The 18,909-nt window shown below is 42.5% G+C and overlaps 1 protein-coding gene across 1 annotated transcript in view; it reads left to right on the forward strand.

Annotated features, from left to right (window-relative positions):
• Window positions 1-1,338: 1,338 nt before the first annotated feature.
• CD226 (CD226 molecule) overlaps window positions 1,339-18,909 on the forward strand; it is a gene marked incomplete at its 3' end in the record, with an annotated part of 84,570 nt that continues 66,999 nt past the window's right edge. The window contains exons 1-2 of the mRNA XM_082852682.1: window positions 1,339-1,399; window positions 1,693-2,031. Of these exons, the coding sequence (XP_082708808.1) occupies window positions 1,354-1,399; window positions 1,693-2,031 (385 nt within the window). The 5' untranslated portion in view covers window positions 1,339-1,353. The remainder of the gene's footprint in view (window positions 1,400-1,692; window positions 2,032-18,909) is intronic.

Consider the following 18,909-nt stretch of genomic DNA (forward strand, 5'->3'; position numbering starts at 1 on the left):
ACAAGACAGAGATGAGAGTTACTTCATCTGACTATATCACAGAGTTGTTATAGGCACAGATAATATAGATGTGAAAGGTTTTGGAAAATAGAATGTTCTGTAACCATAAGGCAGCACTATATGTTATTATATGGACACATTATAATTTTGTTCTGATTATCATTACATTTTTTATTTCATATTTGATTTCATGTTTCCTGAGAAAGTTCCCACATTAGATACTGATGTTAAGGAGAAGACACCTGCTGGTGAACTTTGGGATGGAATCACATAGGCTCAGAGTCAGCATTAGGCAAAGTTGTCTTTAGTGGTGCCTGCCCCCCCTTTTCTCAACTTTTACCCCCTTTTATTTTGAACCTCTCATCAGGGGTCAGACGCATTCTTACATTGTTGCCTCTTGTTACAGAGGCAATAATATATTTTTATGCTGACGTGGTTATACGTTCCCAGCAAGTTCTTAGGAAACTGAACTGTTATTTTATAAGAGAGGGAAGGGAGCAATGACATACCTACTAAGATTATATAAGACAGAACCATGGGGGAAATTAGGTGAAGGGTACACAGATCCTCTCTGCACTACTTCTGCAAATTCCTGTGACTGTACAATTATTTCAAAATAAAAAGTTTAAAAAAATCAACAATAATGGTGGATTTGTATATTCCCTGAGCCACGATACTTTGGAATCTGGAGGGCCTTCAGCGGTCCCTTCATCACCCCCTAAGCAAATGCCTGAGGTCAGCGAAGAGGCAGAGGGGACAGGAAGGCCATGCCCCATGGGCCGTCCATGCTGGTGGAGCTGCAGGCCCCTTCCTGTGCCCTGTAGACTCTGCCCCAATCTCACATTCTCAGTGCAGACTTCCCAGCCCTCCTATCCATGGGGGAACACTACCACGCCATCCCGGTCCTGCTTTGTTTTTCTTCATGCACTTACCACCTAACTCTATTTTGTCCTTCTCTATTTTATTTTCTGCCTCCTCCCACTAGAATGTAAGTTCCATTATGGCAAGGATATATTTTTTTTAATTAATTGCTGTATCCTCATCACCTAGAGCAGAGTTGAGCCCAGAGCAGGCACTCAGAGAATGTTTGTTCGAATGAATGAATCTTTGTAGAAAATGAAAGCTTGAAAATAAGCTATTTCCCCGAGAGAGAAGTAACTCAAATCTGCCCATCTTTGTACGAGAGCAAACCTGACTTTGAAGCTAAGACCTTTTTCCTGTGTTCATACTTCAGATAAAGAAGACACTGCTGATAGGATCTGAGAGGAAGGAAACAGTGCATCGAGCTGGGGCTCTCAATGTGACATTATAAACTGTCTTTCTGTAGACTGGCCTCCCAAACAGGTTCCAGAGATGGATTACCTTACCTTCTTCTTGGCTATTCTTTATGTATGCAAAGGTAAAGATAATGTCTTCATTTAAAGAATTTACTCCTTTTTTAGTCTTATAGTGTGACATGTTCAGAATTCAGAATGCCCTTAGTTGGCTTAGATGATTTCTCACTTGTTCAGAAAAGCTACAAGTTGTAAATACCAATTATCAGCAGTGGAAACCTTTTTAGACTAAGGTAGAAACTGTTAGCCTCAATTTTACTATCTTGCTAGGTCTAGAGTAAGCTTCAGATGTCTGTCTGGTGTTTCAATCATCAGGTCTAATTGAATTCACATGATCACATGATGGTGTGTCTTTCAGCTGGATGTGAACAGATATTTTGGGACACAACTGTTAAACTTGCTAAGAATATGGCCCTAGAATGTGTGTATCCATCAAAGGACACTTTAACCCAGATGGAGTGGTTCAAGATCAAGACACTGGAGAGAGAGTCCATAGCCATTTTCAACCCTACTTACCGTGTGATCATACGAGAGCCGTACGTTGATAGGGTTTACTTTTCAAATTCAACCACGGCCTCTAACGATATGACCTTGTCCTTCCATAATGCCTCTGAGGTGGACGTTGGCTTCTATTCCTGCTTTCTTCATACTTTCCCACATGGAACCTGGGAAAAGGTGATACAGGTGGTTCCATCAGGTAAGTGAAATTTTTATTTACCTTTTTACCCATCTACAATATTTGTTTCTGTAAAGACCAAGTAGAAACTGTGAAATGCTTTATCATATTTTTGTGCCATTTTCCAATTCCATTTCTAGATCCTATATTATTGTTTCAAAGAAATAATACTGTGAATCAGTTCCATTTTTCTTAATGTGCTATCATTTCTGAGTAGAAGAAGCATCTCATGGATTCGAATGTCATGGGAGAAAGCACAGGTTTTATCTTGTCTTAATGAGAACTTGAACCTAGATTAAGCTGATGTTGGCAATGTTTGGGTTCAGAGGTCAGACACCTCCTGTGACGTAGTCCCATTTCCTTTTGCTTCCAACCCTGCTTGTTCAGAGTCCTTTCTGTAACACCAAATCTGGGCTTATTAGTGAATCCTAGGCAGAGTTCAAGCACTGACTCTGTTTTTAGCTTCATCCAAGTTTCACTAGAGAAGATGCTTCAGAAATTGCAAGCTGTCATCTCAGAAAGAATCAAATGATCTCTTGAAGTATTTCCTGCTGTGTCTACCAGTGATTGTAGTTTGAAGCTTAGTTAGTCCTACAAGTAATAGCCACATGGATTGGGTGTTGTATGTTGGAAAAACTTGGGTTTTATAGCCTTTACTTCCTTTATAACCTTATATTAGCTGCTCAGTCTCTCTTAATCTCAGCTTCCTGAATAGTAAATTGAGTTAATAATACCATTCTCTTTGTTGAATGGTTTAGGGATCATATATGTGAGGAACTTGGCCCATGGTAGTCGGGGAATGGTAGGTATTATTATTACTGTCACTGTTATTATTTCCTAGGCTTTTGATACGAAATGACTAGTGATGAAATTTTTAGTTGTCAGAGATAATCTAGGGAAGGAAATAATTTGGGACTGTGTGTTTCTTGTCTGATGTCCCTCAAATTATATCCCAAATAGACATCCAGCAGAGCACATCATATACCACCTGATATAGTGCTTTCTTTTTAAGAAATCCGTATTATAAAAGAACAATTTAAAGTACTATATAAGGAATATCCAATGTTCAGGAAGTAAGAAAAATTCCCATGTGTTGGTTTTCCCTTTCTGTTTAGGTGTAGCTAAGCTCAATAATAATTCTGTGTATATGGGTGAGGCTTACAGAGTGTCAATTAGCAAAATCTCTTTAGTTAAATACTTACTTATTACAGACTCCATTTTGCCACGCAAGATCTCATTTGCTGTTGTGTGCAGCCACGTGTTAAATGCTGTTTGCAAGTCTTCAGTGTATAGTCCACTCTGATTAGCCATGCAAGTGACGGAGAGGATAGGAAGGGTCTTAGGGGTGAGCTGTTTGACACATGGCCTGAGCCACCATGGCCAGAAATACATGCCCTTCCCCACCCTGCCTCGTGTGGTGAGCTTTTGTAGTTTGGGTCCCAAATCAGGTTATTCCGATTTCCGTAAAGAACAACCAACTGAAAACAGGTACACCTGAAACTAACACAACATTGTAAATCAACTATACTCCAATAAAATTAAAATATTAAAAAAACAAAAATGTCCATCAACAGAGGAATGGCTAAAGAAGATATTGTACATATATACATATATACACTAATATGTATAAGATAGATAACTAATAAGAACCTGCTGTATAGCACAAGGAACTGCACTGTACAGTAGAAACTAACAAAACATTGTAAAACAACTATACCCCAATTAAACAAAAAAGAAGGAAAAAAAGAAAACAGGTAGAATGGTGGTTACCAGGGTGGGGAGGTGGGGAACGGGGGAGATAGATGTTGGTCAGAGTACACAGTTGAAGTTATGCGGGATGAACAAGTCTAGAGACCCAACGTACAGCATGAAGACATTAATGATAGTTAATATCATTGTCTTGAACACTGGAAATTTGCTAAGAGAGTAGATTTCAGGTGCTCTTATCACCAAAAAATGGTAACTATATGGGGAGAAGATGTGTAAATTAGCTTGACTATAGTAATCATTCCACATATCATTTTGTTGTATATGCCCTAAACATATGCAATTTTTATTAAAAGCAAAACAAAACAAAAACAGGTAGCTTGACCTCTTGTGAAGGTTTAGGATAGAGGGTAGCACTAAATTATTGAGAACTAAATTATGGTTGCCACACCAAAGTAGGATTTTTAGCATCATGTATGAATGATTTTGGCAATATTTTCTTAATTTTATCATCCAGATTTATTTCTCCTGTTATTATTTTGAGGACAGGAAAAGGGAGAGCTCTGCCTCATGGGGCTTTTTCAAAAACAGTGGTGAGATTTTCAGTCAGTCACCAAGAAAGGGGCGGCCAACCCTCCATCTAGTTCAGATTAGAATCTGATGGTATTCAACATATTTTGCTGTTGTTTTTGATCATTTATATTTTTAAAGAATAGATTGCATTAACCAGCCAGTGAGAGTATTTCATTCACTTTTGAGATTTGGAGAGCTTCATATTTTTTTAAAACTAAGAATGATAGTGAATTTATAAAATATAGTAGCTGTATTTACATTAAATATACTTAACCTTAAATATACTAAATTAACCTTAAATATACTTAAATTCTTCCATGTGTGCTTTATTAACAACGTATTAGGATCTACAAATATCACATGCTTGTATAACATAAAGGGGGAGTTGATGATCTATCTAACAGTGAAAGATTGGACTTGGAATCTGGAAATCTTAATCTGTATAATAGATCGTTAAGATCTTCAAAAAGGTGAAGGAATTGAGCCACATGCTCTCTAAATATACTGATTTCTCCTGTTCACTGAAAGCTGATGATGTGTGAGGAACTTGATCAGTACCTTACCCAGGTCTTCTCGTTTAACACCCCCTGCACACTTGACTGTGGACGTAACCTTGATTTTCGAGTGAGAACACTGAAGGGAAGTAAGGTCCAGTAATCTGCTCAAGTTCTCAGACTTCGTTTGTGTCCACTGGATAGAGCTGCAATTAGGATGGAAAGTGCCAGCTTGGGGGGCATAGGAGCCGGCGGGGGCCTTGAATGAGGAGACATCCATCATTGCTTGTACTTTTGGCCTCCCTCCCCCTTGAGCTTTCAGCCCAGAGTTGAAGAGCAAATTGGATGTCTTATTCTGGATAAATGATATTGTTAATGCAAAATTATGTTAAAACATGAGTTACCTTCAGAACAGGCATTTCTTAATCAGTAACTGATTTAGAGCATTTAATGGCAGGAATGGCTGCATTTATTTCACTGCCTCATGGAAAAATAGCTGAGGCGACTCGAGAGGTGACATTTCAAAGGCAGTCCTTTCATGGCAGAGTTTGCGGTGGAAGTGGGGTTGTGGAGAAAATTACCGTAACCCATGTGTCTCTGGCTTTACTAGTCACTTATGGCAAATGTAGTTATATTTATGGAAATGTCCCCCCAAATGTATGATGCACCCCCAAGACTCTGCTAGCTAACTCTGATTAGGTGCCTACTGTGTGTGAAGTAAATGCCTGTCCTCTCGTTTAATGCTTGTGAAACACCAGGTGGGAGATGAGCGTGCTCACATTATATAGCTGAGGAAACTGAAGTTCAGGGTCATTAATCAACTGAAGGTTGCTGAGCTGCTGAGCCACGGCACCAGGATGACACCAGCTGGTGTTTCCAAAGAGCCAGAAATGAGAGGGAGGGGAGCTTGACACCAGCAGGGTGAACGTGAACAATTAAAAAAAAAAAAATGAAGTAGAGTTGCTGTGCAGTATTATATAAGTTACGGGTGTACAATGTGGCGATTCACAATTTTTAAAGCTTATACTCCATTTATGGTCATTATTGAATATTGGCTATATTCCCCGTGTTGTGCAATATATCCTTGTAGCTTATTTAATACATAATAGTTTGTACCAGGAATTTTTTAGCATCGAGAGACGGGTGTGAGGGAAGAAGAGAAAAGGGCATCTCCAGGGGTACTGGTGGTGTGGAGAAGGCATGAGGAAGTTGGTTCACGCAGGGGACAGAGACTGGATGGTGTGCCTGGAGCACGGAGCTCCAGGAGGGGTAGGTCTCACCTGGGCTCCTGGGCCCCTTACCGCCTGAGAGGCAGCCTTGAGGGTGAGGAAGAAACTGTGACAGTGGGACCCTCTCTCCGCTCTTATAGCAGAGGTGCTCTGGGGCCCCAAGTAAGGTTTTATACAGTAGATCCTATGTTTAAAAAAGAAGCCGAAGCCCATGGGGCAAGAGAATGTCGGAGAAGAACTTGGAAAGATGGGACGGCCCAATGTTGCTGAGCCCAATGGGGTTGGAACTTGACCCTGCAGTGTAGACTGTGGGAAGTCTCTGAATGTTTTCAGATGGAGACACATAATGACCACTTTTTTTCACCACCTAGAAGATTAAACTAGTTGCATCCTTACAGAAGGGGAAGAGTTTAAGGGGCAGGGTGAACAACGATTATTTTATGGATTGGAACACTTATCCACTGCTAGTAAGAGTGTACGTTGGTGGGTCTACTGTATTATTGGTATTGGTAATATTCAGAGTTCTCCAGAGAAACAGAACCAATAGGATGTGTCTGTGTATAGAAAGACATCTGTCATGAGGAATTGGCTTATGTGATCATGGAGACTGCAGTGTGGGCCAGCAGGCTGCAGACCCAGGAAAACCAGTGATGCTGTAGATGCAGGCGGAAAGGAGGCCGGAGAGGCCAGTCTTTTTGTTGTATTCAGACCTTCAGATGATTGGATGAGGCCCACCCACATTATGTAGGCCAGTCTGCTTACTCAAAATGCACCATTTTAAATGTTAATCTTATCCCAAACCACCCTCCAAATTAATACCTAAAATTAACCATCACATCTATTTTGGAAAATGATACTGCATTAGCTAGCTAAAGAACCCCATCCCTAAGACCTAATCATTCTCTCTATTGTATATTCTGGGGATTGCCCACATGTAGGAGAAATGCCTGAGAATGTTTAAGGCAGCAGATCGCTGTGACAGCCAACAAATGAATGACTGATCGTGAGGCTCATCAACAGGGATGAATTTGGGGAACATTGTGTGAAAGAAAAAAGCAAGTTTCAAAACAACACATAGGGGACGATTCCTTTCCTTTAAAGTTTAGAGACATGTAACTAAACAATATGCTATTTATAGATACAAACGTGTGGTAAAACTAAGGAAAGCAGATCTCCGAAGCACAGGCAGGAAGGAGATAGAACCAGGAAGGAATACAAGGGTCTTCCAAGTTCACAATCAGGTCTTTTTCTTATACAGGTGTTTTATTTCCCACCTGTCTTAAAAATGTTTTATGAAACTTCTCTCAAATCTGTTAAATTTCTAATAAAAACAGTGAAGAAGGATACAGTTGCAATTTTGAGCAGTTCACAGGTAATTATCTAAGTTAAGGGTAAGATCTTCATTCTGATTTGGCTTGGAGGTCTGGAGGAGGGAAAAACAAGGATTCCAAATTTTTATGATTCAGGGACTGAAAAATGATGGTTTCACTTAAAAAGATGGGAAATTAAGAGACCGGTTTGGCTTGGAAGAGAGTAAATAAGTTCAGTTTCAGATGCATTGAGTTGTAAGGTAGCCTTTGACCAGCTCACGGCTGAAATTATGGAATGACAAACGATAGTGAAGTTCAGGACTGAAAATACCAATGATGATCACCCAGCACACGTGAAGAAGATGGTTAACTAAGAAAGTACTTGTACATGGGACAGAAGCTGAGGCCGTGGCATTGAAGGATGGTCACATCGAAGTGGGGGGAGCATTTGTGTTAAAGACTGGAGAGGGCATAGCGAGGGGAGGGAGGGAAGAAGCAGGGGAGACTCGAGATGCAGGACGGATGCGTAACTGGTGTAGGAGCCAGATGGGTTTCCTCCTAGCTCATGTGTCCAGGAGAGGGTTAGATGGTCCACTCCACACATTCTGGTGCGCTGTGTTGCTGTATCACATAGATTTCTCACTCTGTGATCTTCCACACTCCAACCCCCTCATCTCAACTTTGACACGGGGTGTTCCTCACTGTCTCCTTTTTAAGGTTTCATTCTTTCCTGGATGGGATGGGGCTCCCTGTGTGTCATCCATGCTTGGTCTTAGATGGGTCTTATCTCTATTCCTGTCAACGTCAGTATTTGCTTTTCTCTTGCCAGTTACTTTTTTTTTTCTTCTAATGTTGGGGTGATCTCAGGATTTAAATTTTATTTAAATCTGGAAATGGGGGAGTGGCCCAGATCTGGCTGTAGAAATGGGTGTGGGACCGAATTCACTTATCCATTAATTCACTCATCCAGTCTTATTGAGAACCTACTATATTCAAGATAATGTCTGTGGTGGGGAAGCTAGAAAGACACGATCTTAGCTCTAAACAGAATGCAGAGCTTTAGGGGAGATAAAAGTTGTATATCACAAATTATAATGTAAAGCAAAGAGTAAGTGCTATTGTAGTTCAGAGGATAGAATTTACTTTCAACCGGGAAACTCAGGATAGATTCCCTGAAAGGGGGGAATTTGAAGTTTACCTTGAAGGAGGTAAGTCAGAACATTTGGACCTGGAGTTGGGCGGAGTAGCATTCAGGAGACTTGCTTTAAATATTATCTAAGAAATAGATAACTTTGGCTCTGCTTTAACGTACTGTGCAAGCCAACATATAGGATTGATCAGCAATGAATGCAGTTTATTCGGGTTTAAAATTCGTGGCTTGGTTTATTTCAACATGTTGACTTAATGCTTCAAAAGTCATAGGAATCCAGATGGGTTATGCAATTATATTCTGCAACGTATCTTGAGAATATTTTCATACTCTCATTTCAGCTTGTGTGTTATCTATCCCAAATTCAGAAGGAAAGAAGAAAACCGCACTACCTTATATATTAGTGAAAGGTGAAAAAGATGGAGGGGAAGCCTTTGTCTAAAAGCCTTCTTTGCCTGTCAGTGGAAATTCCAATCAGGGCTAAGAGGCCGTGGATAAAGAGTCTTTCTTACTCTCCTGTTACATGGGTCACCAATACATACCAGCATGTTTCGTCCCTGCTGGATTCTTTCAGCTTTGCCCGTCAGATGCTTCTCTTTTGCTTTGAGGTTGGGTTTGTTTTTTGGTTTTTTTGTGGTTTTTTTTTGCGGTACGTGGGCCTCTCACTGTTGTGGCCTCTCCCGTTGTGGAGCACAGGCTCCGGACGCGCAGGCTCAGCGGCCATGGCTCACGGGCCCAGCCGCTCTGCGGCATGTGGGATCTTCCCGGACCGGGGCAGGAACCCGTGTCCCCTGCGTCGGCAGGCGGACTCTCAACCACTGCGCCACCAGGGAAGCCCTGTTTGTTTGTTTTTAAGTGAGGTAGAAGAATAAGAAAAAAATTCTTTCATATCTACTGTTTGAAGAATTAATAAATAATTATTAATAGATAACAATAGGTAATGTTAATAAATAATAAACTCTCTTAAGGTCCATTCTTACAAGCTTAGAAATAAGTCATGAAAGTTTCCCCATCTGTATAACTGTGTTATACACATACATATATGAGAATAAAAAAGGGTTCTGTGAAATGTTACATTTCAGCAGTTTTTCATTTAAGGAAGAGAAAAGATATTAAGTAGTATCAATAAGAAATAGCCAACTGATGAAAACAAAAACAATTTTTTTTTTTTTTTTTTGCGGTACGCGGGCCTCTCACTGTTGTGGCCTCTCCCGTTGCGGAGCACAGGCTCCGGACGCGCAGGCTCAGCGGCCATGGCTCATGGGCCCAGCCACTCTGCGGCATGTGGGATCTTCCCGGACCGGGGCACGAACCCGTGTCCCCTGCATCGGCAGGCAGACTCTCAACCACTGTGCCACCAGGGAAGCCCCAAAAACATTTTAAAGGCTGAGAAGTCTCACTCCTTAATTAAATAAAATAGTACATAGAGAAGGCAAATGATAAAGAGCATTTTAAGACTCGTGGAAAGCAAGGTTATGGTCACTGCACTTCTCAAGGGTGAAATTTATGGGAATCTGAAAGTGGACTAGTTACCAGAACCCGGGCCAAGGTTGTTTTTATTGACTTGCTTTCCGTTTGCTAAGCCAGGGAGGAGATGCATGAGAGCACATATCACCACGAGATTCAGTGCTCAGGCTTTGGAGTAAAGCTCTGTAATCAAAAATCAGAAAGGGAGACATAAAAAACAGCTCTGAAACAAGGCAATACTGGATTGATATACAAAATTAGATTCAACAGTGGAATGGCAGGTAAAGTTTAACGTACAGGAACAAATACCCATTTGGGTTTGGTGAGAATAGTTTTTTCTGCTTGTCCACCTGAGGGCACAGGCCTGTGTCCGCTGTGCGACCTCCATGCCCTGCGAGGCCGCCCAGGCTTTCCCACTTCTCAGCCGGGTCAACATCCAGAAAAGGACATTTTCCCTAGACCTGTTGGGAAATCCACTCAGGCGGTCCAGAGCAGGGGAGGCACCTGGCTGTGATCTTTGCCTGTGGTGGTTTTGTTTACTTCCACAAGCCCTACCCTTCCTTGAGCAGCTATTGTTATTTCCAAGATGACCATAGCGTAAGGGTGGCTTTGGCTCGAGGATGAACTACAGCTGAAGCAGGAGCCCCGGCTCCCCTGTGGCCCTCGGAGATGGTCTACGTGCAGCGGAGACACACAGTTCTTGGGTTTTCCTCCTCCAGCCCTCAGCAATCAAGACAACACTTGTGACCACAAGTGTTCTATCACTGGTGACCACAACCCCCCTCTCCCCAGCACTCGGGCGGCTGCCAACCGCGGGCTCTGGAACATGCTTCCTCTGCAGAGTGGGTGCTGCTGGCCTGTGGTGTGAGTGCAGGGTGGGGATCGTGGCTTTGTGAGTAAGAGCCCCTCCGGGTAATCGGAACCTGCTGGGCCCACGCACACTGAGACCCTCCCCTGGACCGTCTCGGCTTCTAGATTCTTTTAAAAAAAATTCCTCTCATCAAAGGTTGAGAACAGCCCCGATGGAGCTGTGTTCACCACATCTTCTCTCAGAAACTTCTCGTAGGATTAGGGGGAGGCGTCAGGGACCTTCAAAGAGACCTTACGGGGATGTGCATCCTGACAGATCACAGTCCTGATGGAGGGTAAAATGATAAAAAATTTTGTGAGTTAAAAATGCTGGATTTGGGAAATTTAAAAACGAAGAAGCGAAAGGAAAATAAATAACTGAAGAAAGAAGGAAAAAGGTCAAGCTCTCAGGACCAGAAGCTTAGGGCTGTGAAGCCCGCTTTCTCTTTGAGCCAATGCTGTCCAGGGGCAGCTGGTTTAGCGTTTATAGAAAGAAGACTTGTCTCTAAGCTCTGCTCTTGGTTGCTGGTTTTTGTTTTTGTTTGGTTTTTATAGGGAGTAGAGGTTGCAAACAGGATAGCTTTTCTGTTCCTTCGAGAACATTTCTGAAGACATTTAAGATTTTGAAACCGTTAAGAATTTTAAGACTATCAAGCCCATCCTTCAGGGATCAATGAGAAATCATTCCCCTGCGCACCATCTCTCCTTACTCCACAATAGTTTTAATTAAATAACTCAGCTGATGGGGCTTCTGGCACTTCCCTTGAGAGATTACTCACAATCCAATAAATCTCAATGTGAGAAAATTTTCCCTGACTTAAGCTATTTAACCAACCTACATTAAAAAAAAAAAAAAGTCTTCCACATAATCTGCCCAGAGAGAAAGACCTATGTTCTGTAGAAGATTGATATAGAAAGCTTTCTAAGGATGGAGATGTGAGATGCAATATTCACATTTAATAGCACTGTAAATAGCTATACACGTCATACCTGCTGGGTTTAGTAGGGCCAATAAGGATGATGTCTGGGCATGAATTCTGTGAGCATTTATGTGCATTTATTAATGCACATTTATGTGCATTTAACTAGCAGAATACTTAAGAAACTTAATATTCTTATTTCAGCAAATTACCCCTTAAGAACATATTTGTTCCATTTCTTGGCAGGCTACATGAAATCCTATATGCTACCAACACTGACGTTTCCAGAACAGCTTACTGAAGGTGTATGCATATGTTTAGGATAATTTCCTTCTTGACATATAAAGAACCCAAAACTTCAGAAAATTTTAGGTCATCCACCTAATTCATTCCACTAATGGAGAGAGGACATTTATTTCTCTTTACAAACTGGGTGCTACAATTGAAAGTGTGTATACCATTTTTCATTAGAGAAACAGCCAGGGAATTCAATACTTGTCTCTGAGGCAGAGCTCAGTAACATTAGTGTATGTCCCCAAATGAGACCGTTTTGTGTCCCATTAGCTTGTGGCACCACAATTCTCAAATTGTGTCCCTGTTATCTTTTAAAAAGCATAGTTGCTCATTTAAATAAGTCAGTAAATATAAATAAAGAATATTTATTGAGCATAGGACTTGTTACTTCTTCCTCTTATTTTTCTTAAATCCTACAAATGGTTCCTAAAAGAATGAACATTTAATAAGATGGAAACATTTCCAGTTACTGGTATTGTGTTTCTTTGAGCTGACAGTGTTTGAACTTTTATTCTTAATACGGTCTGACTATTGTGTTTTCAGTGAAAATAGCAGAACTGAACCAAAGAGCAAATTATTATACCTTATTGTTCAAATGACACTTTGAGATGTTCTAGTCTTTTATTGTATAAATGTTGATAACAGTAATCTAAAGAATTGTAAGCCCTTTCTAAATACATTGAATAGACATTTACGGTTTGCTATGATGAGAAGAAATGAGTAAGAAGGTCACTGTTTTTGAGACGTTTAGAATCTAAGAGGGGAGGTACATACTATACATTATGTAAACATGAGGACTGAGTAACCATGATGTACAGTGGAACTTGATAAGTAGCATAGAACAATGTCTGGGGAGTTGAGAATGGCAGAGGTTACTTCCGGTTTGGGGGACGTTGAAAGGTGCCTGCACCAGGCTGGAAATCTAGGTATGATTCCAGAAAAAAAATGCTTCATGGAAAAAATCCCATGAAAGGGAAATGCTCTTTGCATTTGGGGCAAATGAAAAATACATTTGGTCACAAGCTTAAAGGAAGGGCAGTGGTGGAAGGTCTAGTTTTGAACTTCCTTGGTGGTTAGTAAAGTTTTCAAACAGCGGAAGTCACATGGGTCATGTTTGCAGCCATTATTTGGAGCCATTACTCTAGCAGCTGCGTGTGGGATGATTTAGAGGTGGGGAAAAAGAAAGATGGGAGACTAGGAAACAAGGGAGAAGGAGCCTGCAGCCCTGAAATGCAGCCGGGGCACTGCCTCCAGTGCATGGCCCACCAATGCAATCTTCACAAAGTCTCTGCTTATCTTGCTAAATCACAGCCAAATGAAGCTTCCCCCTCCTCAAGGGCTTCCTTCCCATCCACTCCTAGCTTTCATTCAATAAACAGTTAATGAATGCTGGCTGTGTGCCAGGGGGCTGTGTGAGGTTGCGGGTACATAGACACGTCCCAGTCTCTGATCTCAAGCTGAGGACTCATGTATAATGCCATTTGATGCATGGGACAGGTGCTGGTTGCGATAGGATGGTGGTGGCAGCAGTGCGTGTGCGTGCGCGCCTATACATGTGTGTTGGAAGAATGATTGTTTGGAGCGGGGGGGAGGTCATTATGGAAGCTTCAGAGAATAAAAGATGCTTGAGCTTACTCATAGAGGGAGATGCCAAACCTCCTGGGTTGAAGGATGATCATGCTGTTGGCGGGATGGCATGCCTGCTAGAGGGAACTCATGCTAATGCTACAGAAGCAAAGTGAGTCTGGTGTGCTTAGGAGCTAGCCTGCTGGGTAAAGCCCGAATGTAAATTAGTTTAAGTGGCTAATGGTGCCAGGTGGCGAATCTGGAGGGTGGAGAGCAGAAAAGAACTTCGTTATGCTTTCTACAGGGGCTCCAGATTTTTGCTGGGGAGGGGTGGGGTCAGTTTTCGGAATACTCGACTTGGAATTGTGTTTGCGTAGCAAGGCCTTATTCTGACTTAGATTGCATTTTCTTTGCAGTGGGGTGGGAGCTAATGTCCCCTCTAGTTCCATTTTGTGTCACAACCGTACACCATTCTGAGGTGATTTTACTTTATTTTAGGCAATGGGGAGCCATTAAGAAGTTGGATTAGGTGAATGGTTTGCAATTTAGAAAGAGCAGTCAGACAAGACTCTACAAGGGGATTAGAGGTGAGGGACAAGTGAGGGAAGTCCAGAGGCTGTTATGGGCTGAGTTGTGTCCTCCCAAAATTCATATGTTGAGGTCCTAGACCCCAGTACCTCAGAATGTGACTGTATTTGGAAATAGAGTCTTTAAAATATAACTGAATTAAGATGAGGTCATTAGAGTGGACCTTAATCCAATATGAGTGGTGTCCTTATGAGAAGAGGACATAAGGACACAGACGTATACAAAGATAAGACCATGTGAAGACACAAGGAAGAGGTGGTCATCCAGAAGCCCAGGAGAGCAGCCTCAGAAGGAATCAACCCTGCTGGCACCCTGACTTTCTGCCTCCAGAATTGTGAGAAAATAAATTTCTGTTGTTTCAGCCACCCAGTCTATGGTACTTTGCTATGCCAGCCCTAGCAAAGCAATACAAAGGCTATAGTAGTGGGTCAGACAAGACAGGCAAAAGCATTAAACTGAGGCAGCACAGTGGGGATAAAGTAGAGAGGGGGTATATTCAAGATAGAGTCTCTTTCTAGTGTACTTTTCATTATTTTGATTTCTTCCCCCCGCACAGATTCAGAACTTATATAAAAAACCAGTACAGCTGCCAGCACTTTGGCTCAGAAATTGCTGGAGCGCGGCTTCCCCTGCCTTCCTGCTTTGTTGGGACTTTGTTCACAGCCACTCCTGGCTCTCATTGTCTCTCTATCCTAATTTATTTTTTTCAGTGCACACCCTCTCCTCTCCCCAGACTAGGTACACATCGTTGTTTTATAATCTATGTCTGACATTCTAATATCAAAAGGCTCATTTCTAATATCTGTTTTCCTGCTGCTGATTCTTCCTCTTACTGCTTTATTTCCTTATGTTCTTGGCTTTTTTTTTTTTTTTTTTTTTTTTTTTTTTTTTTTTGTGGTACGCGGGCCTCTCACCACTGTGGCCTCCCCTGCCGCGGAGCACAGGCTCCGGACGCGCAGGCCCAGCCGCTCCACGGCACGCGGGATCCCCCCAGACAGGGGCACGAACCCGCGTCCCCCGCATTGGCAGGCGGATGCCCAACCACTGCGCCACCAGGGAAGCCCCATGTTCTTGGCTATTTTTGACTGTGTGCTGCACATCACTCTTCATAAAGCATTTCTGATTGTTCTTTGAGGCCCGGAATAAATGGACCTTCATTCACAGAGGCGTTGTCTTGGATTACTTTAAACTTAGGCCTTATGGAGCACCCCTGCTCTGGGAATTTAGACTGTAAATTCACGTGAGAACTGACTTGTTCTTACAGCTACTCAAGGATTTTCTTTCTTTCCATGGTCTCCTAGGGATGTGAATGAGGGCAGGTTTACTTCCATTTCATCCTTACCATGAAGGTGTACCCCCAGATGTCTCAACAGGAAGAGGGTCTTCTCCTCCATTACCTATCGCAGGCAGGCCCTGGGCCTTGGCACCCATGTCACTTGTGCTGTGTGAGGCTCAGAATCAGAGTTCAAGTTTGCTGAGATTGGCCAGGTGTGCTCAGGGCAAAAGTGGCTTCCTTCCATGTTCTCACCTCCCTAGTTTGTCACTTTCTCTTAGACTTCTCCTGGTGACTCCTATGTTGTCTGAAATTTGATGCTTTTAAATTGCTTTTAAGATATTTTAAATTGTTTAACATACATATTTAGTTGTTTTTTTTAAACATCTTTATTGGAGTATAATTGCTTTACAATAGTGTGTTAGTTTCTGCTGTACAACAAAGTGAATCAGTTATACATATACATATAACCCCATATCCCCGCCCTCTTGCGTCTCCCTCACACCCTCCCCATCCCACCCCTCTAGATGGTTGCAAAGCACCAAGCTGATCTCTCTGTGCTATGCGGCTGCTTCCCACTAGCTATCTATTTTACATTTGGTAGTATATATGGTCATGCCACTCTCTCACTTCATCCCAGCATATTTAGTTTTTAATAGGAGGTTTAGTGCTAATAACGGAGCCTGGTATTTTACTAGAAATGCAAATATCTACATTTCTAAACAATAAATCCACCCCCGCACACAATCTCTTCTGCGCCCAGTCTCTCTCATTTGAGTCAATATCCCTGCTTCTCAAAACCATAGAAGTCATTCTTTATACCTTATTTTCTCTCATTCTTCCCATTTAAGTGGCTAGACTTCCAAAATAAATATCTCATCCATGTTATCTCAGCCTATATTGCAAAGCACTATTGTTTCTTACCTCTATGTATTTTTTTAAAAAGTTTATTCATAATCTAGATGCTTTTATGTGGAAGTTTGATCTCAGTAACATAGCCCATCGACCACCCAGAAAGACAACATCTGTTGCCCCAGTTTTTGGACTCTGGACCTGGTAGGACTATGTTTCTAGTTGTCTGTGTTCTACGTGCCAATAAGGGGTGCCTGATTTCCTTCATTGTTGATCATCCCCTGATAAGGCAGGCAGTTGCTCAGCTTCCACATTTCTGGGAATGGGCTCCAACAGTGATTATACAGCAGGAGAATTGAGAGAGAAGATTTCATTTTGTATTGGGTGTTGGGTGTGAAGTAGAAGGAGGATTCAAGAGTGGTATCAGGTTTTTACCTGGGATCCCGGGCAGATGGTGCTATCATTTCCTGAACTGGGGTGTATGAGGTGAGAGGAAGGTCTAGGATGGAGCTGAGTGGTTTAGTTCTGGACATCCACATGGAGCTCTCTCATAGGCAGGAGGATTTTTGAGTCTGAGCCCAAGAGAGAAATTGGGGTGGAGTGTAAACATGCAGTCGTGAGTGTGCACTCAGAGCTTTGGCTGGTGGTCTTTTTTTTTTTTGCGGTACGCGGGCCTCTCACTGTTGTGGCCTCTCCCGCTGCGGAGCACAGGCTCCGGACGCGCAGGCTCAGTGGCCATGGCTCACGGGCCCAGCCGCTCCGCGGCATGTGGGATCTTCCCGGACCAGGGCACGAACCCGCGTCCCCTGCATCGGCAGGCGGACTCTCAACCACTGCGCCACCAGGGAAGCCCTGGCTGGTGATCTTTTGCATCAATAACTATGGTTTATTGAACGTTTATTATGTGGCAGCCTCTGGGCAGGATCTTAAAGGCTTTACATGGATTCTTTTATTTATTCCTCGCAATACCCATATGAAGTAGTCTTATTAATACAGAATTTCGAAAATGCATTCAAACAGAAAGTGAAGGACAAACCATGAGAGTGGAGGGAGAAAAAGAACTTAGCACATAAGGGTGACTTGATAAAACAGTGTTTAGTGGGCATGAAAAAACCAAGATGAAAGAGATGCTATTGGACCAGGAGAAGCCTCACTACCTAAACCAGCATTGGCAGGCCAGTTCTGGCCCCTAAGGACCACTCCATTTGAGCAGCGCATTTTCAGAACATTGGAGACACTCACAGACATCTGGAAGGACTGTCGACATGGACCTGACCTTTCTGTTTGGCAGCCTTTCCTAGGCTGAGTAGCTGCTGCTTTTCCGTGAATGATACATTCGTAAGTTCTCCACAGTTCCCACTATTCCCTCTCATTCCACCTTCTGGCTTCTGTAATTTCTGTTATCTTCCTGGAACCTCTGGGAATCTGACATTTCAATCCTTATCTACTCAATTCAGCCTAAATCTTGAAAAGTGCTTTTCCAGGCCTTCTAAGATTTGGTCCTTGTGTACATTCCAAGCTCGTCCCTTTGTGCATCCTTCTTTCAGCCAAAGCAGGTTAAGTTTTAATTCCCTAAACACCCTCTGTATTTCTGAATTTCATGTCTTTGTGCCTTTTCTTTCCCTTAAATATTCTTTCACTCCATACACTACTCATCCTTCAGGGCACGTCTAAGGAAACGTCGGCCCGTCTCTAAAATGGAAAACAGTGTCTCCTTCTCCACTCCCCAGATGTTGTTTGTGACTACTTTTAAATTGACTATAGGCTGGGACTTCCCTGGTGGTGCAGTGGTTAAGAATCTGCCTGCCATTGCAGGGGACACGGGTTCGAGCCCCGATCCGGGAAGATCCCACATGCCATGGAGCAGCTAAGCCCATGCGCCACAACTACTGAGCCTGTGCTCTAGAGCGCGCGAGCCACAACTACTGGTTCCACGTGCCCCAATTACTGAAGCCCGCGCACCCTAGAGCTCATGCTCTGCAACAGGAGAAGCCACTGCAATGAGAAGCCCGCACACCGCAACTGAAGAGTAGCCCCCGCTCGCCGCAACTAGAGAAAGCCCGTGTGCAGCAACAAAGACCCAACGCAGCCAAAAATAAAAATAAATTTTTTAAAAAAAGAAAAGAAACTTAAAAAAAGTTGACTCTATGTCATTTTCTTTGTATTCCACCTAGTGGGTACCATGCCAGTTTCTTCACTGCCTCCCCCATCAAAACCCTCAGATCCCTCCATTGAGGACCATCCCCCATCCCCCTCCCCACGATCCCAGCACACTTGGACACTGTGCTTTGCACTTAGGAGTCATGACTCAATAAAACAGCAAAAAGGTGGGAGTGAAGGGAGGGGGGTGAATCTTCCATAGAAAATCGTCAGCATCAACCCCTGATCGGTACATAGGAAAGGTGTTTATTCCAAACACAATTAAGTGGAACAGAACAACCTCTTCTGATACCTTCCAGGAAGTGTAAAGTACTTTCCTGGGTGGTAAACAGAGATTTATAGCACATTATATACAAAATATAGTTTGAAGTATTTTTTGCTGTAGTTTTTTCCCCTAAATAATTTAATTATTTATACCTAACTTCATTCTAAAAGATAAGTAGAGGAGATTTTTTTTATCCCCTAAA

The sequence above is a fragment of the Leucopleurus acutus genome (genome assembly GCF_964270905.1).
Source record: "Leucopleurus acutus genome assembly, chromosome: 13".
Taxonomy (NCBI): domain Eukaryota; kingdom Metazoa; phylum Chordata; class Mammalia; order Artiodactyla; family Delphinidae; genus Leucopleurus; species Leucopleurus acutus.